Source organism: Colius striatus, chromosome 8 (assembly GCF_028858725.1).
Source record: "Colius striatus isolate bColStr4 chromosome 8, bColStr4.1.hap1, whole genome shotgun sequence".
Taxonomy (NCBI): domain Eukaryota; kingdom Metazoa; phylum Chordata; class Aves; order Coliiformes; family Coliidae; genus Colius; species Colius striatus.
The window spans coordinates 20,022,759-20,046,038 of NC_084766.1; the positions used below are offsets into that span (position 1 = coordinate 20,022,759).

The window sequence follows — 23,280 nt, forward strand, 5'->3', positions numbered from 1 at the left end:
ACCTGGCTGGCACAAGTCCCCTTTGTGGTAGGTGCTAAGAGTTGCTTTTCTCTCCTATGGACCTTGTTAAACTGTGGCCCAGATATATCTACCCTGACAAGTAGGAGCTATTTCAGTTGGGCTCATGTAAGTCCCAGAGACTATGAAATCAAAGCTATATCACCTGCCCATGAAGTAGTAGGAGGAACAAGATGTCTCCAGTACCTTGGCTTCTCCTTTCCTGGCTCTTTAATGTAGTTATAAAATCTAATTAGTAACAGTGATTCTTATTTATTCACTCCTTTCCTTTCCTGTTTTCACAGTGTCTGACAACTGGCACATTGCAGAACAGAGGAGCATCAGTGTCAATAAAAAAAATTGAGTCAGATTAATTGAGGTGGTGCAAAGGCATAGCTCTTAACTCACCAGATTCATTTAAAAAGTTGGATTTTATCTAACTGGGCAGAAATTAGATTTCCAGAGTTTCCTAGCCTCAGTAGCTCTCTAGACAGAGAGCAGATCTATGATATTTTAACAAAACAAATAGAATCCAACCAATGCTACCTCAAAAGAAAATTTCAGCCTAAATCTACTGATCCCTTCAGTGTTATGTAGGGCTCAGGATGGATGGGCATGGTGAGAAGGGATCACTAGTAAAGAAGCACTAAGAATCCCTTCTCCTTCCTTTCCTTCCAGCTCGGACCCAGGTTATGAGCTCTATCCCACAGCTGCCTAGCGCAGGTAGGGATAAAATGCTGTGCAGCAGGTCCTGGGCTTTGCTGAGAGAGAAACAGCTCTGTGGAGTGCATGAAGCTGACTCACCTAAAGGCAGTTCCTGAGCCTGATGGAGGGCAACCCCACCAGAAAGAGATGAAGCTGTGGTTTGTGCATACACACACACACACACAAACACACACACACACCTGGTTTCTTGTTCTCTGTGTTATTTGTCTGAACAAGCTGTAGTATCTACCTGGATTACTCACAGGAGAAGTATTCAGGTATTTGGCTTTCTGAGTGGGATTTTGAAACTTTCCTTTCTGACTCCATCCAACAGGATGGTGAATGTGAAATCCTCCGTGGAGAATCTTGGGCTCAGTCCCAGTTAGGTTTAGCTCTAAACATGACTAATTGTTCAGAGGAGAAATGGAATCAACTCTTTTCTCCTGTACACCTTCCTTCCCTGCCAGCAACCAATTTCTTGTGCACTGCTACAGAAATATTTCTAATAAAAACAAACAACTCCCAGGGATGCTTCTATCCCTTTCTGTGCCAAGGACTGGTAATCACATCAACATCTTGGTTCTCAGGCATCTGCCAAAACCTGATGACTCCAGCCAGCATTGCGAAACAAGGGTGAGCAAGCTGTGATACAACGGGCAGAGTTTAGGTTCCTGAGGAGTCTTCTTTGCAGAGATGGGCTTCTTCATTTAATAAGCTTTGAATCTTATTTAACACATCAGCTCATGTACAGTGTGGGTGTAAAGAAGCTGTGTGCATGCAATAAAAAAACCTCAGCCTATTTGATACCTAGGGGAGTCCTAATAAATTTGCCACTATAGCAAGTGTTAGTCTCTAGGGCCAATGCTGAATGCTGGAGTTTAATAAACAAAAATTCTGAAGCAGGAGAACTGAAAGGTAAACCAGTTCAGCTGACAAAGCAAACACAATTTCATTAGAAATTGCAAGTTTTGTGCTGGCCTTGGCCAATCTCAAGGAACAGCATCTCAGAGCTAGGCTGTCTTCTGACGGCTGCTCTCAGGGCACATTTTCTGCCCTACTGTCAGAGGTCTCCCAGCCTGGGCTGAAGGACACTGCTCAGAGTACACAGGAGCCTGCATAGCAGAACAGACCTTGGCAGCTAATGAGGCATATATGCCCAGGTCATCCATGGGGCAGAAGATGGATAAATCCTTAAGGATGACATAATTCCAAGCGTCCATCTGTGCACAGCATTTATGTCACAGAACTCTGGCTTGTGCAAAGCAGGGCAGTAACAACCTGCTATTAGACCAGCCCAGAGAAGTTTCTTCTGTTAGGTGCTCCAGGAGACTGTAAGTGCAATTTGACTAAATTTCTTGAGACCAGAAACAGCTTCAGTGTTGCTGCCACCTTTTATGAGAAAATGCAGATGCAAGGTAACTTCCAGACCCATTAGAACAGAGTTGGGGTGGGCATTAGATGTGGAAGGGATTCAGTGTGCAGAAAAGGGCTGCTTCTCATCACTCGGCATGTGAGAACATTTCTTGACTAAAATGACACAGGTGGTAGTGATTTTTCCTTCTTTATTTCATGCCATGGGTGTCACAGCAGTATTGCTAAAGCACCAACTGTAGAAGAAGACATCAAGGATAAACACTGGAAGAGTTATTCACACAAATACTTTAAATCCTGGTGAATTTTAACTATTACAAGTTTAGCACAGGAGACTTGTCACAGCTTCATAAAACATTGCTCAGGATTCTGAGACAGCAAACCAGCACCTACTTGTCTTGTGGCAGAGAGCTTAGGGCAGGCAACAAGGACGTTGTGGTTGGATTATTAAAATATCATTAGCACACTGCTCTCAGATAAGGCTGGATTTGCTATATGCCAATGAAATTCTCATTCTCACTGGCCAGATCCATGTAAAGGCTTCTTTGGTTTGTATCAGGAAAAGATCATATTTTGTGGTAATATGGTCACTTGAAGTCAATATTTTACTACACTGCAAAGGAAGTTTTTAACTGGAAAGAATAAAGCATTGTTGATTGTACTCCGCTGCTCTTTTATTTATGGCAAGGGTGTCAAACTCTTCAGTGGAGAGGTCTGAATTATGTACTCAGAGATGTGGTATCAATTCAGGGCTTCTCACTTCCCCTGCTTCACACACTGCTTCCACCGCACAAACAGCCAGCACAACAGGATTGAGTAAGAGCTCTTTTAGAAGGAGAATGTGCCACAGCAACACACCACAAGCGTTTCATCTCCTTCCCCTGCTCCTTCGTGGTCCACCCAGCAGCAAATGACTTCCTTCCACACTGTGCTGGCTTCCTTCTGCTGCAGGATAGAAGGAAGCTTAAGCACGTAGCAGAAGTGCAAGCTTCCCAGAGACACAGTCCTGGCAGAAGGCTTTTCTCCCTGGCCCTGATACAGAGTGGGGGAATCCTCTGGGAAATGCAGAGGTCAGTCCAGACTCGCCAAGGACAGCAGCCAGTAGGGAACACAGAGAGAGGAGAACACCGACTGCAAGAGGGAAGAATTTAATGGTATACTGAGATCTTTCTCTGTATGCCATGTGGCCTTCAGCATCTTTGTAAATAATACTCTTAATAAAGAGCCAATTAGCCTAACAATCTCCTTGGCACCCCACACACAGTGTGGGAAGGACTAGCCTACGGCAGAACTGCGCCAAGGTACATTCTCGGCTCCCTGTTTCCTGCTAGAATGTCTCTAGGCATCAGGAGGCCTAATGAGATACGTGGGATAAAAAGTATGGAGAACTGAGAGAATGGCATGCAACCTTCAAAAGGAGATCCTGTGGCCTGGAGCTTTGCATCAACCCCATTAACAAAGCACAGAGCTAGGAGCTGCAATGTCCTTGCAGCAGGGGGCCCAGTCATCCCTCCCCAGACTGGGCTCTGTGCAGGGCACAGGGCCTGGGCATGGGGAGGGCAAAAGTTGAGAGGCAGCACCAGAGCTGCAGGCCGCCTTTCCACAGGGCAGTGAGCAAGGGTAGTAGGAGATGGCCCAAGCAGGGCAGGTAGGGGAAGTCTGAGCACTGTGGATGTCTGCAATTTCTTGAGAAAACAGCTTAGGACTGGAGATGCTTTGTCAAAACGGTGCCAGTGACATCTGCACAGAGGCCATTCACGGTACATGTGGCTCATGCTAGTATGGGAATTCACAGAGAATTACTGCATGGGAGCTAGTGACAAGGCAATAAGCCATTAAAAAAACCCATCTTTGTCTTACATCTGTCCCTCAAAGCTTGGGCTTCCATTTTTCCATCACAGAACTAAAAAAATATCACACAGACTGATTTTGGAACAGCTCACATGTATATCATCCCCTTGGGCTTGGGCCTTTCACGCTGGGGTTCAGCCTGAGTGACTTTTTATAGCTGAGTTGTAAACTTTTAAATGCCTGACTTAATCAGAGCTACTGAGATGGCCATTACAGGAGTGGTTTAAGTGGCATAGCCCTGATATATGATAGCATAGAAAGAACGCAGGTGGCTCATCTGCGGTGGCAGTCTGTCTGGAAGGGAGCAGGGTCTGGTGGCTAAAAGTCAGTATGACTGAGACATATCTCTGGAGTTTTGCTCTTGCCCTTGTGCTACTGCTTGGTGACCCCAAGCAAGTTCCCTTGGACTGTGCTGACCTAAGATGAAAATTTGAGAGGACAATGTGGCTCACCATGCCCTGGCTTCCCCAGCATGCCAACAAGAATGCAAATATGCATTTGCCTCCCCTAGGGAAGTCAAAGGAATTGTTGACAAATTGGCCTAGGGTTTAAAGTGGTGGTGTGCAGACTCAAAACACAGAAATCTGAAAGCTTCATTAATGGCTGACTTAGAGCAACCACCTACAAAAATGGTGCTGAATAATCCCACATGCATCAGACACAGGAGAGTCTAAAAGCCTTTGGGCTCAGATATAAGGGGGGCTAACGCTGCTTTGCTCCTAACAGGAGGCTCTGCAAAACTTTAAGCCCCTTAATTTTCCAAGTTGTGAGACACTCAAAGGTTCCAGCCGTGAATCTGAGAGCCTGCCCCATTCTGCATCATCTTTGTGATCTAGGCAGAACTGGATAGCCATCAATGTGAGAGCAGATGCTTGGACAGAGGAATTGATCTGAATGAAAACAGCACAGGAACTTTTCAGGGTCTTCTTTCTAAATTTATTCAAGTATTAAACAAACAGAACCTACAGCATGCATCAGATACTTTTCTTTATTGTACAACAAAACTATGGACTTGTTTGTATTTGCAGCATTTCCAGCAACATCAGGCAGACTTGTCGATGTTATCCAGTTTAGCACAGTCACTAGAGTGTCGCATCATGAATTATTAAATCAGTGCTTCGTGGTAATACATAATTTCTTATCAATTATTCATGCTAATGTGCGTGTAGTTTACTTAATTGTGTTATTGACGATCAAAAGTAATTTCCTGAAAATCCTCAAGGACAGAAAATTTAATCAGCGTAACTACTTTTCAGATGCAATGCTGTTAAGTATTCTTAATTTGCTCAACAATTCACTTATTTATGTACCTTTCTGGAGGAAATACGAGTTTAATCAAACAATTAGATTGAAGAGTTAGTGTACAGAAGGGCTGAAGTTCAACTGAATGCAAGGTAATTACGTTGAAATGCAGTTGGGCCTGCCTCTTTGGAGTGGCTGCTTTTGTAATAAGTCTTTTTAAGGTAGGAGGGCACAAAAAACCATGATTGGGAAGATCACCAAGAAAAATGATTCTCTCTTCTCCAACTGCTCCCCTCAACAAAGCACACTATATTGGTGGAAGAAAAAGGTTGTTGCTGCTCTTTAAACTAAGCCGTAACTTGCAGCCAGGGAAGCCACTTCCACTTCAGCAGAGCAGCCCCTGAAGCACAAAAGCCGATCACAGGCTACTGCATAGTTCCCCCCATAATTAGAGCAGTTCAAGATTGCCAAAAGAAACATATAGTGTGGCAAAAATAAGGCAAACTGACTCCGTTTGATGAATGTGGGCCCTGACAGACTTTTCGTTGTATTTGGATCCAAGGAGAGTCCGAGCAATGCCCCCTCTGATGGCTCATGTCCAGAGGACACAAACTCCACCCTGGCGTGCCTGGTACCTTTTGAGCAATGATGGTGCTTGGTTCTGTCAAGCCACCTCCTGAAGACCAAGGCTTCCACCCTTTGAATGGGTACCTGTCTCAGGGAAAAGAAGTTGTGCAAATGAGGGCTAAAAGTGAGTCCTGCAAGCCCCACAGAATTCCCAGGTTCTGGGAAATTAATGGGCTGAAATCACTTAGGTGGGGTTGAGACATTTCTGCAGCCAGCCTTCCTTGAAATTGCCTATCCAAGCAATCCCGAGGCTCATATCCTATGGAAAGCCAAACACAACTGCATGTAAAAGCATGTGCTCAGCACATTGCAAGAGGTCTTCAGCACAACATGCAGGATCAGAGCTGACAGAAATCTAGCCTCCACGTTACTTGGTCAAGTCTCAGAGCGGTGGTTTCACCCTGTTCTCCAGGGATATCCAGGGAGGACAAGCCTAAAGAGTGTGCAAAAGGCACCTGAGAAAAGCAAGCCCATGACAGTAAGTTTAAATCTGCATGTGCGTTTCCCATGGAAAAAACGCAGGGCACCCCAGATTAAAATACCTGCCCTAGAGCATTAGATTTTAGTCTGCTTTGCATTGGGGAGTATTGGCTAAGAGATAAGACTATTTCCTGAGGCATCAATTTCTCCTTTGCATTGTGCCCCGTCTGTAATAATCAATTTTTGTACCTAGATTCATGGCAAGCCTTCAGTGAAGGGAACAGTCTGATTTTGGATGGCATTAAGTAATATCCCTCCAAGCTTTATTTTCTCTTCATTAAAAAGAAAACATGCAAGGACACATTTGCAGTGTTGCAGTGTAGAATTATTTTGCTTTCCAGTCTTTCTTTCCAAGAGAATGATACTAAAATACTCCCAGTTTTGTGTAGATCTAGATACAACCGCACTCTTCATTAAACACCAGCATTATCATTCGAAGCCACAAATGCTGCTCTGGAGTCGTGTCCTTTATGTCTAACCCAGAGAGTGGCAAGAGTAACAGACTAATGTTCACATAGAAACTAGTGCAAGGATTTTATTCACAGGTAAACAGATCTCAGCAATTTCCCAGTAATCTACTCCATGGAAAGTTTCACTTCTGAGGAAAAGAAGGGAGAAGGAAAAAACTATGAAGAGTTTTGTTCTATTTTCTGCTCTCTGACACCTGGCTTACTTGGGATAGATTTGTTTGAAGTCAAGCGCCACCAGAAAACAGCAGGCCAAATTGGTATATACCTGCACATGCCTTCACCTCTGCCGTGCACAGTGGGGTAAATGATGCCCAAACACCTCTCCTGCCCCAGGTCTCACATCTAGATGTGCTGTCCTGCTGCCAGCCCTCCAGCTTACATGGGAGGGGATGGGATGGGAAGCTGAGGTGTACGCGAGCAAGCCAGGATCCTGGGTGTTTCCATGTCCCTGGGATGTGGAGAGGGGGCTAAAAACAGTTTCAGGAAGGTTTCTAAACACAGATAGTGCCAATAAATCGGGGGAATGAACCTACAGTTGCGCGAGGGCAGGTGAAGGCAGTCGAAGAGGCTGCTCAGATTTGCTGGGTCCCTGTTGGCCCCAAGGCGTCCTGCTGAGGCAGGTCATGCTGCAGCTCACCCCACTGCAGCTCATCCTCATGCCAGGTCTCATACACTCTTCTCCCCTTCCATGTGCTCCTTGGCTGGAGAGGGCTGCTTGTCTTGGCTGCCCTCGAGGCTGGGTTTGGCGGGAGGAATGGGGCTGCTGCTGGCGGCAGGCAAGAGGTTGGCTGACTGGAGTACGGCCTCGGAGTGCTCCCGGGCCTTCATGCGCAGCGCGGCCACGCTGGCGGTGCGGTTGCTTTGGCAGCCATAGGTGGGCAGGAAGGAAAGGCCCATGGGGTCTGGAACGCAGCACGAGCACAGTGGGCTTCCTAGGGAGAAAGGAGACAAGGCATCATCACTGATGGGTTGTGGGGACTGTCTAACTGCTCCCTCTGTGGGCAACTTGGATGGGGTTGGAGCCTCGAGTGGAAACAGCCTCCTCCCCCTACTGACCTTCAGTGGATACATAGACGTTCTCTGGATCAGGGCTAGAAAAGTCAGGTCCTGTTCTGCTGAGGCCTAGTGTGAAGGATCTTACACAGTGAGTCATCCAGGGTGACAAACAGTGAGCAAGGGCAAGCAGAGTCAGAAGCAAGCAGTGAAACTTAGATCATACATAAGATTTGCCCACAAGTGAGGCCGAGCTTATCCCCCTCTCATACCAAGCTGGTGCTCTGTGGCTACCATGCTGGAGGTGTCCCCTGCATTCCCCCTGCACAATGAAGCCTGGTCAATTTGGGCAGCTGCATTTGTTGGGTGAGTGTGAGGGCCCCATCACTTATCTACACCCGAAAGATTACTCCAGAGATAAAATATTCTGTTTATTATGCAGGAACTAATGACCTTTTATCTCACTGCTTCCTTGGCCAGTCCCCTGCCAACATTATATCTGCCTGCAAGTCTGTTCCTTCACTCATCTAATGTCTGTGCTACTTAAGGATGACACCTCCAAGACAATGACCTCCAGAGGTGAGCCAAGGCCACCTAAAGCTGCTGCCACTGCTGCCATGGTTTAAGAGTCACCCTGAAAAGTCAGGAGAGACAGGCCAGACCATCTCTGCCCTGTCATCTGAGACACATGGACTGTTTCAAGCAGGCAATGAAACACTGGATAAAGGGTGAAACGGGTATTCCTCTCCCTTTAAGACAAAAAGCTGCAAGTCACTGACTGAGCCAGTCCTCACTCCACCAGCTGTCTTCCTGAGCTGAGCAGGCTCTTCCTCTGGCTTACCTTTGATAACACTGGGACTGGGTCCAGTTCCCAAACAAGCACACTTGGAAGTATGGGTTGACCACTAGGCAAGACATGCAGTCCATCCAAAAAGCCACTCTGGTACCTAACTTAGACGCACCTATAGAGGAGCAGCAAGGGAAAGTAGGGTGGGATGGCTGAGGCACTACTTGAATTTGCTCTCTAGTGAGAAATGTTGGGTGACACCATTTTTCCACGGGTCTCAGAGGCCACACAAACTTAGCATCCTTTTCTACACCCCTGGAAAAAGCTGGCCCTTTACTGTTACATTACCTCCCAAGAAGAAACAGCTCAGCCACACATATCCTGACACCATGCAATGTCTTCCTCTGATCTTTCCAAGCCAAGGACTTGCTTTAATTTCTGCAGTTAATATTTGAGTTAAATGGCTCATGACTAAGTGATGGAACTAATAATCTGCAGGGATCAGGTAGTCTTTCTTTTACACTTCTGCTCTTGGTAGCAACGAGTCAGCACCCATCTGCTAGGGATGAAGGCAGACAGTTTGTTTTTAGGGTGTTGGCAAGACTTCAAAGCTATTGTCAGAGATTAGCAGCTTGCAGGTAACATTCAAGACAAAGAATCCTCTGCAGTTTCAAAAACAAGCTACAATGGACAAGTTATTAATGTAACTGGGAAGTCTTTTTTTTTCTCTTGTATACTCCTCTGATAGAGCACATGATCAGCAGACCAACATTTCCATGGGTCCAGGCATTCAAATGACTTCTACAAACAAGTTTCAGCATCTGACTAAAATCCTCCATTTTTTTGCTCTTGTCCCTAGGAAGCTCAATCTTGAATTCTGCAATTGCTTTGAGCAGGTCAGAAAGAGAGTTTATAATATCCACTCAGTAACACAACTTACAGCTGTTACCAACTCCAACCTAACACAGGACCCAGCATAGACAGTATCTGCTTAGAGGGAGGTGGGGAGAAGTGGAAAACAGTCCTCTCCTTTTCAAAAGAGCAGGAATCAGCTCCATCCCCTAAGAATAATTTTCATTCCATTGTTAGAAAGGGATAAAATATTTAACAGTCTTCAGTATCAATCTAAGCTCTTTGCTTAATAATTAGACCTGATATTACCTAGTGGCTCTGCAACCTGAGGGTACAGTTACCTGTGGTGGAAACCAGGCTATCTCTAGCAATAATGTAGCCATAAACCATTCCTTTCATTTTCACTGACATACAAACACTTGCAAACAACAGCTCACACACTAAAGTAACAAGTGTTGTTTGCTCCAGGGTCCAGCTAGAATACAGGAGAGTAGAATCGAGCTCTGATTCTTTTCACTGTAGGTTGCAAGGAAGGTTCAATGTGCCTTACAATTGCCTGTGTCTGTGAGTAGTAAGTCCAGTGAAATCAATGAGACTTTCCTGGCACAAAAGTCAAGACAAACGATGGGAGACTTGGGGTCTGTCAGTCAGCCCACGATGGACAAGGACGTGACTTTCCCCAAGAAAGAGCTATTCACATATAGCAGACATCAGTTGTTTTCTACCAGTTACTGCAGTAATCCTGAGACCAATGTGGGGAGGAAAGGAATTGTCCCTACTTATTTCGGATGCTTAGAGGAGTTTAGGCACCTGGCTCCCAATAAAATCAGTGAAGGTTAAGCTGTTAGCCCTAGATCTTGATCCAGCTACTACTCGTATCTATGACAGTCTGATATTACTGTAATGGGAATTGGATCAAGTTTCTATAATACAGGCAGAGTATCATTTTTTTTCAGAAACTTACTGCCTCCTGTACACAAAATTAAAATACACAGTTAGATTCCCATTAACTTACAGCAGTTTCTGCCAAATTGATCTGAACCTCCTTGTATTCCTATATGAGATCATACTCTAAATGCTCAGCCTGAACATAAATACTTAATGTAATAAATAGTCTGAAAGATTTGATCCACTTGGCAGTTTAATTGATCTACTACAGAGACTGACAGGAAAAATTAAATTAGTTCTGTCTTGTCTCTGCCAACATCACATTTCAATTGTAACAATATCTGATCTACAATTTTGGTTGCAGACCCTTTTGTGCAGTTTCAGCTGAGAAGAGTGAGGTAGGAGTGAGGCTCATACTGATACATAAGTATTTAAAATACGTATTTCAACTCAACAGTATCAAGAATTTAATAGCCTTTCCAAAAGGCAAAACCCAAGTTCTTTTCCTCTTTCAGTATTTGTGCATATCAGCATTTGACAGAGACAGTTGAACAGCAACCAGATATGGAGGAAAGTGAGGAAAAATTCCCATTTAAAATCTTCATCTGTCAATGCATGCTGTTTAGTCTTCAGAGAAAATATTATGCATGGTATAAGTATTGTTTTCTTCTGATAGTAGTCACATTGGTTTGCTTGAGCTCTGAATCCTCATAAACTCTGAAATCGCTCTCAGGAGGGTTAGAAGATCAACAACAACCTCAAGCTCATATTGTCATTACCAGTGAGAGTTGATTCAATGGGAGCTCCCTCTTACTTTTCATGCACGACATCAACATTCTGTTCATTAAAGCCTGAGGCATAAGTAGGAAAAATAACACCAGGTTTATCCAAACCTTCTAGAGCTCTGAATCAGAAGGTTCAGAAGAACAAAAAAGGCATGAACTGAAATGAAGAGGCATCAGATGCTCCCAGTATAGTTTAGGATAGCCTCAAAGCTGCTAAAGTTGTGCTTGAAGGTTCTTCCTTCTAGTGCCTAAGCTGGTCAAGAGTGGAAGACTGCTTAGAGGCTGGAAGAGAACTTCAGAACTGTCATCAGAGTCCAAATGTTACGACTTCACATCTCCTTGGCTTGTGAACCCTATACGCCCAAAGCAAACAACAAAGAGCTGATGATCTGACTCAGTTGCTCTAGCAGGAATGTTTCTGTGTAAATATCTTGACAGTGGGACTGAAGGATTTCATCCTCCTTTATCTGTGCTGTTACTACTGTTCCAAAAAAAAAATCAGAAGCCAGAACCTTGCTTGTTTGGGCAGGAAAGCTGTCAGCAAACCCACGAGAGCTGGGAGAACAGAACTAGCCTTCTGAGTAGTCAGCTTAGCAACCATTTACCACTCTTCCCTTCCACATCAAAAGCACCATCTGACCCTAAAACCTGCAAACATATGTCACTTCACGAGGGGTTAATAGGAACTCCTGCCAAGCTAAAGTCCACTCACCTATTCAAGATTTACCCTGGAGGAAAAAGTCAGTATCCACTCCCTCTTCATGGCTCTAAGGGCTTCTAGGATCTGCATATTCCCCAACATTTGTGATAGAGAACAAAAAATCCACTTGTGAAGTAAGGCAGTGCTAGAGTCAGGGACCAGTAAACTAAATAAATGGTTTAAATTCTCTAAAGTCCCAGTGGTAGAAAAACTTGGGAAAATGCCAAACAGAACCCACTTGATCTATTTGCTTTATTACATAAGAAAAGCCCGTAAGTCTATAACCAAGAATGACAGAGAAAACAAAGGACCCCGAGAGTTTTGGTTCTCATTCCTCAGTCTTACAGTAAGCAGTGGTGCTTCAATTCAGTAAGCATCGGTTCAGGGTTGGGTCCTTGACCACTTCTTTCTCAGCCTTGGTAATGGGAATTGCCCAACAGAAATGGGAAATTTCTCTTCATGTTTCCATAATAGAAACTGAAATGTAATGGATGGGCAGCTCTAGTTGTTGTGGTTTTTTTGCTGGATACTGCAATTAAGCCTCCCTCATATGAACAACAGTAACCACAGCAGCAACACACCATAAAAGGACTTAATCAATGGTGCCCTGGAATAGCCACTTTGATGTGCATAATGCAATCCTGCTCCTCTATCAGTGGTGTGGAGGTGCTGTGAGAACCAACTGAGCTATAACTTTCACAGAGCAGAGCTGTGGGTGAATTATGAAAGTAATTCCCTGTCAAGTGTAATTATTTCTCTCCTCATACACTGCAGTCATCATGGGGTCTGGGGAAATTTCAGTGCAATGTAACAGACACGCTCTTGGCCTCAGCCACCAGAATGGTACAGCACTTCCGCTAAAAAAAGGACATTTTTGTTTACACCCATTAATAACATCTTCTACATTAATGAATTGCATTCATGCTGTCATCCATTAAGAAGGTACTTTGAGGTCTCTCTCTCTGCATAGAACACTAGCTTCTCCTGATGACCCTATTGTTATACAGCCCATAAATAAAACAAGTATTTTCCCTTCATATTTGAGGTCTGCAATTAAATCTACTAAATGGACTGCAGATGCATGGTTTACAGTAAGTGATTCATCTTGGAAGATCACTGGAATGTCGAAGTCACCACAATGAAGTAGCAGAGTTGTCAAATTAGGAAAAATTCAGAGAGCAGTGAACATCAGAAATTTCATCTGTGCAAGCCAACTTTCTTCCTGACTATGGCTAGCAGTGAAGAACTAAACCCCTGAAATAGGAAACCCTCTATATGACATAAATTGTGATCTTACGCTATTTTTTTCAAACAAGATATTTCATTTCCTGAAAGAACAGCATGTAGTGAGGTGATGTGGCAGTTAACAGACGCTTGCTACTAAGTACAGCCTCCTATGTGCTAAACTTCAGAGAGGGAGAGGACTCGCCTTAGGAAGGCAAAACGTCTGCTGTGTTACTGAGTAGAGAATATTTGAGAGATAGAGAATTGTTTGGTGATAATTGGAACAGTCCATGCTCTGAACTGGTTCTGATTACCATTGTACAGCAGTCCTGCTTTCTTCACAGAACATTCTGCAGTGGTAATACTATCTTTTTGAGGGGGGAAAAAAATTCCCATTGTCAGGGACAGTAGAGATCATGGAACATAGTGCTTGGGGAGGATAGCTTTCTCCTCATTCATCAGTCTCACACTCCAAAGGCAGAATTGCAGACTCAGACTCTGTCCCAGGCTAGGCTATCCTGAGTTTTCAAATTTCTGCTAGATCAACTTCATAATCAACTATTATATCCTCATACTACAAATTACATGTGTCCTAGATATTTTATGCAACCTTGAAAATCTGTGTCTGGAGCCAAGCAATCAGAGGAGCAGAGAGAGGTGTTAGTTTCTTCACAGAAGACAGAGAACTCTCAATGGCAGCATAAAAATGGTCCCTGAGAGCATAAAACAATTATTAATTTGTTACATCACCATCACTTCTTGTTATTCACTGTATTGATTTTAATTATCTCCTTCTAAAGCATCAGTCAAACATTACTCACTGACACCAACGGAGTGTTGGCTCACAAGCCCAACAAAGCACATCTTGTCTCCTGAAAAGAAACAGACAACAACCCAAACTTCCCAGTAGTATCCAATGTGCTGAGAGTGCCCGTTTGTCTACAGGCAGCTTTTACAACCTTACTGGAAAAAATATGCCTCCCTTTACTGGCCAGGACTGCTCTCCCAGTGGTGGATCTATCTAAATATGTATCTATTTATGGGATCCACATAGAGGAGCTGCATTTGACTTGGTGTTTGCATAGAAGAAAGCAGGGTCATGAATCCATTGGCAGTGAAATGGTGCTTTGATTCTGGAGCAACTATTTTGCTTCCAAAGGTATAAAGAATTCCTGGTAGTTTCAAAGCCTGATTGGCACAAGAGAGATACCAGGAGGAGCTCTTTATCATTTCATTCTTTAATAAAACTTGCAAAATCTTGTAAGACCTTACTCCTTGATGACTTTCTCCTTATCCAAGCAACTAAAAAACCCAAACAGCTCAAAATGTTATCTTCTGTGCCAAGTTTGATGGGATTTTGTGTGGCATAAAGGCCTATGCCCTCAGAATCACTGTGGCAGGGTTCTGTCAGCATTTCCACTGCAAAATACAAGCAGATGCTCAATGGAGAGGCTCAGGTCACTTCATTAAAGCATGTACAGGCACAGACCAGTGCCCACCTAAAGGTAAGGTTATCTCTTGTTTGATAGGCCTGAAATATACAAAGCACCTTGTAGCTCAAAGGGTGAAATGAGAAGGGAAAATCAAACAAACTGAATTGAGTAAAGTGAAGGTCATAAAAAGATTTTGTGACCACTGTGTCTCTCCCTGTCCTTTCCTTCCTTCTCACAACCATTAGCTCTTTCTCTAGACCAACATGTGAGCTTGGCTGTGCTCCGAAATACATTGATTTAGATGAACCATCATTTACCCTGCATTTCAATACCAAAGAAACCCAAAATGTGAATCAGGCATGTGAGGCTTTTGGTACACTCAGAGCCTCTGTAGCCCATCCTGTTCATCACTGCCAACTAACAAGACTGAAGCTCAAGGTCTGCTGTGCACAGCCCCTACCCTGGTCCAAGTGAATCACTCTTGGAAAACAGTGAAAGAGGAAATTGTGGAGATGAGTCAAGGAACGAGGAGACAATACTCCATATCTAAATACCACAAGAAAGATGTTACATTTTTTTTCCTTTTTTATAAAGCAAATTTGCCACTTTATAGAACAATTTTCCCCCCCTTAAGCTCAAAACCAAAATGTGACATTACTAAGACCTAGCTACAGAAGAAAAAGATCTCCCCTCAAAGCAGCAGCTCAGTTTATCAGTTCCTTGTAAGTATAACAATATGCTGACAGCTGACAAAGCTCCTGGTAGGCAGTTATCTGGATATGCAAACCTGTAACTTCATTTCTTAAAATAAAATATACTACATTATCCCAGTTCCTCTGCATGTATCTGGAGTTTTCTGCTGCCAGGCAGGAAATAGTCATCTCAGCAATGAACTGCATTCATAGCTGACAACATCTATCAAGAGGATGTGCATGCATCTGGTAACTGACCACCCCTATACAAATTATTAAAAAGTGTACTTACAGATGGGGCCAATTTTTCAGACACTATTTCTTAGCCTGGGCGACTGAGTATCTAATAAATATCTTTAGAAAAGATTCAGGAGTAGGACTTTTTCTGCCTCTAGGTTGTAAAACTGCTATCAAGCAAAAATGAGAAAATTACTAATTTCTCAATTTAGTGGCTGAGCTGTAAAATCACAGAAAATAGCATCTTGAAGACTTTAAAAAAATAGAACTAAAAAAGAGTCTTGTGATGAATTTTTCATGCATTTTTCTTGGCTTTTTTTTGTTTGTTTGGTTGGGTTTTTTAATTTAGCAACATTTAAACATGAAACAAGTGAGAACAATGTACTGATGAATTTTATTTTCAAAATGTTTAAAAGTAAATTTTAAGAAAACAAAAAATCCCTTACTTCCATCCAACATTATTCACTGAACACAACCCCATTTCCACACCCTTCAACCTACCCAAACATTGAATAATCTTTTTGCCTAAAGAATTTTTACTCCAGAGAAGCCCCTACTCCAGAGAGGCCATTTCTGCCCAATGGAAGAAACAAGAAGTCTCTGCCCTGAGAACCTCACAGTCACAGGGCAGAAATCAAGAGGACTTGTGCAGTCCAACAGCCACAGCCTGCTCACACAGTTTAGGCTGACATCCTTTAAGTTTTAGGCTTCGGGTCACATCCATGTGACTTTTCTTGATTCGTAATTACAAGTCTCACCCCTATCAAAACAGCGGTAGCTGTACGGTGTGTCTGGTTTCAGCTTCTTTGGAAAGACGGAAGGGAAGGGGGAGCAGGGTGTAGGGGGAGGACACTGTGCTTGATGCAAAACTCATCAGTTCCAAGCATTTGCTTCATGAATATACCTTGGCAATGCTCATTTAACTGGAAATACGAAGAGTATGAAGTATGCCAGAGAACAAAGTGAGAGGTATTAGAGGACATTTGTGTTCATAGTGGAGGGTCTTAAACTGGGAAATTTTCCTCACAAATTATTGCACCACTTTGGGGCACAGAGTAAATGCATGTGCCACTTTGTGCTTGGCAGTGCTATGAGGCTTTACGTACTAGAAATCTATAAATTGAATTCACCCTGCTTACACCCTTAGTCTTATAAATTGTTAGACTAGGAACAGCTAATGGATCAGCTGGTGATTTATTTTTAAAAGATGCATACTGATGCTTTTTGGAAACTGGAAAGGATATGAAGGATATACTGGATGTACCCTTCCTGAAGCCTGGATCCCAGGTAATGAGGAATTACTTTGTATCCTCCCCTGTCCCAGGGTACAGGCTTTATGCAAGTTCTCAAAGGGGACCTACTGTTCAAGAAGAGAAAGGTCTGGCACTGCGCAGAGATGTACTGCAAAGGAAATCGCATGCAAAGAGCAGATCAGGAATCAGTAACGGTGCCAGGTAATGTATAATGCAAAAGGATCTGTATCACTAATTTATTAGTATAAATTTGACTCTTAAAAAAAGCATATGCAAAGAAAACTCTAAAGAAGCAAACCCTACCTGCCTTGCTCCTTAAGACATGCTTTGACCTCACAAAAACTGTCTGAGTAAAATGAAGGAACTTCACCACAAATAATACTACAAGTTACAACTACAGACTCTTGTAGCTGCAACATCAGCCAGAGCAATCACTGACAATCATAACAGAAAGAAGGATGTCCCAAAGGCTTCCCTACCGCCTCAAGCAGGACTATGCCACTCAGTTTGAAAAAGGCACCTTTGAACTTATCCCTGAAGTTAAACAAAGTCACTTACCTTTTAGAGAGGCGACATGAGATAAAGCTTGTGCGTAGGTAGCTGTGTTGAGAAGAGTCCCTGGCAGGCAGGAAGGGAAGAAAGGTCCTGTAGGGCCCACTGCTCGACTCAGGCTGATGGAGAAGAGAAGACAGCTTCTTTACAAAACCAGAACTAGCCAATTTCAAAGCCAGCATTAGTGCACGGACACAAACATGTTGGTGTCTCGGCATCCAACTAGATGGGACCAAATCTGAAATAACAGCCTCCCACAGCTACCAGTTTCTCAGCATCTCTACAAGGATCAGTCAGTTGTGTGAGAGACAGCTCATTTGCTAACAATTTGGGCTGTACCTAAAGATGAGACTGTGCAGGTATCAGCAGCAGGCAAGTCTGTCTGTGTGTACATAGGTATGTTGCATGCTTGCCCCAAAGATAGGCAGTTGATAACGTGTATTACTCTTACCTCTGCTGGATTTCCAGACCCTCTTTTTTATTCCTGGTTTGCTCTGCTGGAGAAGGGGAATTTAAATTCCTTGCAGGAGGTGCCACCTCAGCTATCGTTTCCTTAGAGCCCTCTTGGTCAGAAGCACCTCTCTCTGTTTTCCTCCATTTAGCTCTTCGATTTTGGAACCACACCTGGAGCAGGAGAGCAACCCGGGACCAACACCGTGTTTAGCCAAATGAAAAGCAAGTAAATGGTAAACTGGTAGTCTAGTGAAATCAGTCATTTAGAAATTTGGCTAAAACTTCCTCTTATTTGGCTTCTCTGTTGTTATTTTGTTGAGCTTTATGATTACATTTTTATCTGGAATACTTCTGTGTCTGGAAAACAAGCCAGGAATGTCTAAAACTGTTCAAAAGGCCTGCTAAAAATAAAAAATAAAGAAATAAAAAGAGTTTTGATGTTAGTGTGCTAGTTAGTAAAACATTTAAAGGTGTGCTTGCCTTTATGCACACATTTCCTTCTCACTGGTTTCTTTGTTTTTAACACATCTAAAAGCCTTGTGCATAGGGATGGATTTGAACATGTTTCCAAGCACTTTGACAAAAATGTATGTAAGACTTTAAATCACCTACTGCTGGAATCAGAGAGGTCAGAAATGAAAAGGTGTGTATCAGGCCATCTTATCCAGCCCATTTCCTGAAGAGGACTGATACTTGCTGTCATTCCTCTGATGTATTTGTCCAGTCTGCATTTAGAGAGCTCAAAGGGTGGTAGATACTAATTTTGGAAGATCATTCTGAAGTTTAATTCACACCAGTTTCTAAAACTCTTTTTTTTCCCGTGAAACAATACAAATATTCATTCTATTATCTCCTGACTTCTAGTCCAAACACCTTTTGGGTTTTTCCCATTTACCTTGCAGCTGGTGCTCTGAAAGCACCTTATTATACCTGACCTCTCCTGGGGTCAGGAAATCCATATTTTAATACCTCACTTCAAGTATAGGCAAGATTGTTGTTATTATTGTTATTCTCTTCCTACAACTCCACTTTAGTTAGCTGCCTTTTAATTGCATGTATCAGCAAATGCTGAATAATGATTTTATCTATATTCTAAACTTAGAGCAGTTAAATGCAAAGCAAAATGCAGACACTTTCTTGCGTCTTAATTGAATGAAGGTCACAGCTATAACAACATTTAATTGAGCTATTTTTCATTATCATATTTTAATGACTTTGCACTGACAGTTCGCCTGCTTCTGAGGAAAGAGCATGATGAAGTCGTTTATTTCCCTATTTAGTTATTGTTTGACAACATCATCTTCGATTAAGACTCTGCTTTATAGCACATTAATCATATTGGAATGAGCAAGGGGTATAAATGTAAACATATCTCCCATCCTCTGTGTTTCCCCATGTCCCTGCATGAAAGCAGCCTAAACAAATGCTTGCATCTATTGTCTGTTTGCATAATAGCCAACAACAAGGCTAAACACCAGTGCTCAGCAATCTAATTGTCACCACCCCTATCTCACCCTTGCACCTTTCAGGAAGAAGTTATGATCTTCCACTTCTGAATGCTCAATAATTGTCCCATTTATCTCAATTTGCAGTTCAGTCTTTAGGCACCAATAGCCAAAATGGCTTTTTTTTTTTAAAGCCAGTACCTACAATGCAGTGGCAAAAGGAGATTTTCATTTCCAAATAATAATCAGTTTAATTTGCCTGCATATGACCAATGATTCATGTTCAGATTTAATAATCAGGATCGCATAATCTGATTATAGGAGAAATAATTTGTTTACAATCCCCAATTTACTGTGGTGAATTCCATTATCTCTCTTCAGCCATTGGGTTTTAAGAGATACTAACATGACCCTAGGGAACAAAAGGCAAGCTATTATATTTCCTACAATTAGATCTTTGCATAGTCTTAACCCCAAGCACCTAGATTAAAAAAAAAGATACAAAAACAGTGTGCAGAAAAGCCCCATAAATAAAATGAATACATAATCTTGTTCAAAAAAATGGTTTTCTACTCTGGTGGATGCCTGTAGAGTTACAGGGATCAATCTCTGACAGCTGCAGGACTGCTGTTCTTAGCAGAGCTTGTAGACACACAAAGTCAATCCCTGGATACACAAAAACAAGCACTTGGGTGGAAAAAAAAAAGAAAACAAAAGAAAAGAGGAAAAGAAAATAAGCTGGGAGAAGGGAGGAAGGAGTGGAAAAGAGTGAGGGTGGAAAGAGAGTAACGGTGGGCAATGTTATTTATTAGCTCAAACTAAAGTGTGGGAACTCCTCTGCAGGCTCTTTAGCTGTCTCAATTAAGCGTTTAGAAAGAAGGAGAAAGGGAGAAAAGTTGAAGCTTTCTTCCTGGCAACTGGGCTCCCTGCAGCAGGCTAACCCCATTGCTCGACAGTGGTCATGGCTGCTTTGGAGAGCCACATCTCAGCGCTTTTCTCCACACACACCCCCTCCAAAAGCAAGGAAATGGATGTGCATTGATGTAATTTAGTACCTTGGAGACGCGGACAAATTAGTGTAGAACATTATCACTAGTTAATTATGAATGACCGATTAATCAACCTAATCTAATATTCCACATTATGTTGATGTTATTAAAGTGCATCATGAAAATGACAGATCGTCTTCATTTGCGTGCTTTGGCCAAATGTGCACTCTGCAGCCATGATGTCAAAAAAAAAAAAAGAAAGAAAAAAAGAAAAAGAAAAGTTTGCCAGTTCAGATCCCCGAGAGGTAAATAATTGCCCCGAACGCTTACTTGCACCCTGGCTTCCGTCAGGTTGATCTTCATGGCCAGCTCTTCCCTGGTGAACACATCGGGGTAGTGGGTTTGAGCGAAAACGGCCTCCAGTGCCTCGAGCTGGTGGGGATGAGGAGAACACACATCTGGCAGGGGCCGGGCAGGGCCCGGGCCGGGGGGCTGCGCCTCGGGAGGCAGCCAACCCCGGGGCAGGAGGGGGCGGCGGGGCCAGCCGAGGCCGCGGGCCGGTCGGGGGTAGGTTAGGGGACGGACAGGAGCGGGCTCGGTCCTACCTGCTGCAGGGTGAAGGTGGTGCGGTTGCGGCGCTGCTTCCTTCGCAAGAAACCATCGTCGAAGTCGCCGGCGGAGTGACCGCCGAAGGGGGCTGCGCCTGCGGGCGGAGAGGCGCGTTACGGGTCTCGGAGCCGCAGCCCTCGCCGCGCCGCGGGGCCGAGAAGCGGGGGCTGAAGGGCCAGGGGCCCCGAGCAGCTCGGCCTACCTCGCAAGCACCGCGTGGGCCGCCAGTGCCGCGGCAGCCCCACCGGGTGCGAGTGTCCTGCCGGCGCCTGCAGGTGCTGCTGACCTGAGCCCACCCCGCCCCGGGAATGGTCTGTTTTGAACCATTTCTGTTTCATAAAGAGACGACGCCTTTCTCTGCCTGCCTGCTGGGACAAGAAGAGGAAGCCGCCGTGCCCGAAGGAGCAGGACTGGGGCCGCTGGAAGTTTTCTCGCAGGACTTGCACGTACACTGCGAGCAGTGGCCAGGCCGCTTGCCCAGTGCTCGCTCTCATCCCATACAGCCCATACAGGAGTGGTGAGAGTGCTCGTGGGGCTCGGCCACGGCTGGGGCTCAGCTGCGGGGCCGGAGGAGGGAGCCCCAGCCCTTCCTCGACCAGGAGTTTCAAGGGGGTCGAGAGGGAGATTGGGGCACCGGGCGTTTGTCCCTGCTCAGGGGCCGAGAGAGGGTGTCTGGGATGCAAAACGCCTCCCGTGGAGGTGAGGCAGGTGGGAAAATAACGGGAGGGGCGGAGGGCCTTCACGACGCCCCCAGTCACATATCCCTGGTACCCTGACTGAAATGCTTCACTTTTGTTGCTTACAAAACAGGGTAAAAAAAACCCAAATAAATGAAACACAAAAACCTAAGCCAAAACCAACCCCCACAGAACAGAAAAGCACTCAAGCCCACAGAAGCCTTGCTGAGTTGCATCACTCGCCGACCTGCCCAGTGGAGTGCTCCGGCCCAGGCTGGTTCTGCCTCGGGGCACAGGGGCTGGAGGCCGTGACTCATCTTGCAGCATCATTTGGAAGATAAACACGGCCTCCAGCCCCCTCCTCACACAGGCGTACAGCTCTCTGCGGCCCCGGGAGATGCTCATGAGAGAATAAAAGAGCGTCCCGGTGAGGACCCCCCAAGCCCGGTTACTTCCCTCCGGCACCACCGGGCCTCCCTGTGTGCCCAAACCCACTGAAGTGCTGGCCGACAAGGACTGGGTGGAGGCTGGTTTTTTGGACGATAAGTTGTATTTTTTGTTTTTACTTGGGCTGCTCTATGCTGCTTTCGGCCTTTAGCGGTGCAGAAGACCGGCCGCCCCCTGCTCCGCTGCTGCCCGAGCCGGGGGGGCGAGGGGCCGCCCCCGCACGGTGTCCGCAACACCCGCCGGAACCGGACCGCTCCCGGGTCGCCACAACCGGGCACCGGCCCCAAATCGCCATCGGAGAAACAAACAAGCAAGCAAGCAAACGAACAAACAAGAGCACGTTTCCAAAGCTGTCTGATGAAAACTAAGGAACAAAGCCGCCCCGCGTTTGGCGGCACAGGCAGGGGCGGCAGAGTGGGCTGGGGGGGCGCAGGACGGACACACACAACTTTGGGGAGTGAATTTTGCACCCGGCTGGGTGGGGCAGCCGGGCTGAAAGCGGGGATGACCATTCCCCGGAGGAGGCTGAAATAGCCGGACCACCTCTTCCTAGCAGCCTACGGCGGGGAAAGCGTCTTGCTCGCCGGGTGATGCCCATGCAAGGAGGGAGGTGGGCGGGCGGCGGGATTTCACGGGGACACGCCGTTTCCTCCGCCGTGCAGCTGCGGCGAGCGCCGGCAGAGCTCGGGCGCGGCAGGACAGCTTGCCCGGGGCTGAAGTTGGGAGGCCGAGGCTCCCGGGATGCCTCCCCGCACGGCGAGCGCTGGCCGGAGGGAGCTGGTGCAGTGGGCCCGGGGTGAATGCGGGGGGGTGAGACGGGGAAATCCCGAAGGCTGATGTATTTTAAAACAGGAAGCAGATAACAAAAAAATAAACAAAACTCTGATCAATAACACAAAGAAAAAAATCCTCCCAAATATTTATTTTCCGCTTTTTTTTACTTTCCTTTTTTTTCAGTGGTGCCCCTCCTTTCCCCATCCTCCCGCAGAATGTTTGTAAAATAGCATTAAAGATTTATGCGGTCCCTTTGACTGGAGGGAGGAGGCGTGACCACGTCCTGAAAGTGTCCCGATTACAGCCATGACACCAACATCTGTGCTGGGAGGGGAGAAAAGCATCTCTTTCGTAGCCTGAGGCTCAACTGCGGGATCGCTATCCACACAGGGGAGGCAGGTGGCAAAATGACAAGGCCTTTCCAACAGGAATTAAATTTAAAAAAAAACCGCAATCGTTCAATCCTTCTTTCCATCCTGTGACACGAGGGAAAAGCTGGGCGTGGGGAGGGGGCATAGGGTTGTGTTATGTCAAGCAAAAAGACGATGCGCTCTTATATTTATCTATGTCTAGATCTGCATCTTAGCACACATCTGTGCCCGGACGGTCTTGGAGCAAGTCAGGCCACAGTTTCTCATCCCCAAGGGCAGCCCACCCCCTTCTCCATGAAGTTCAGATCCCGTATTCACACGTCTCTGTGCGGTAACACTCACCCTCTAGCTGCGGTGGGCAGTGGAAGTAGAACAT

General features: G+C 45.0%; 1 protein-coding gene across 1 annotated transcript; it reads right to left on the bottom strand.

Moving 5' to 3' along the window:
- Window positions 1-7,409: 7,409 nt before the first annotated feature.
- Window positions 7,410-23,280, bottom strand: DRGX (dorsal root ganglia homeobox). Its single transcript, XM_062001793.1, has 6 exons — window positions 23,247-23,280; window positions 20,632-20,729; window positions 20,357-20,458; window positions 17,591-17,763; window positions 17,146-17,258; window positions 7,410-7,675 (listed from the first exon to the last, which is right to left on the bottom strand). The coding sequence occupies exons 1-6, from the start codon at window positions 23,278-23,280 to the stop codon at window positions 7,410-7,412; spliced, it is 786 nt and encodes a 261-aa protein (XP_061857777.1).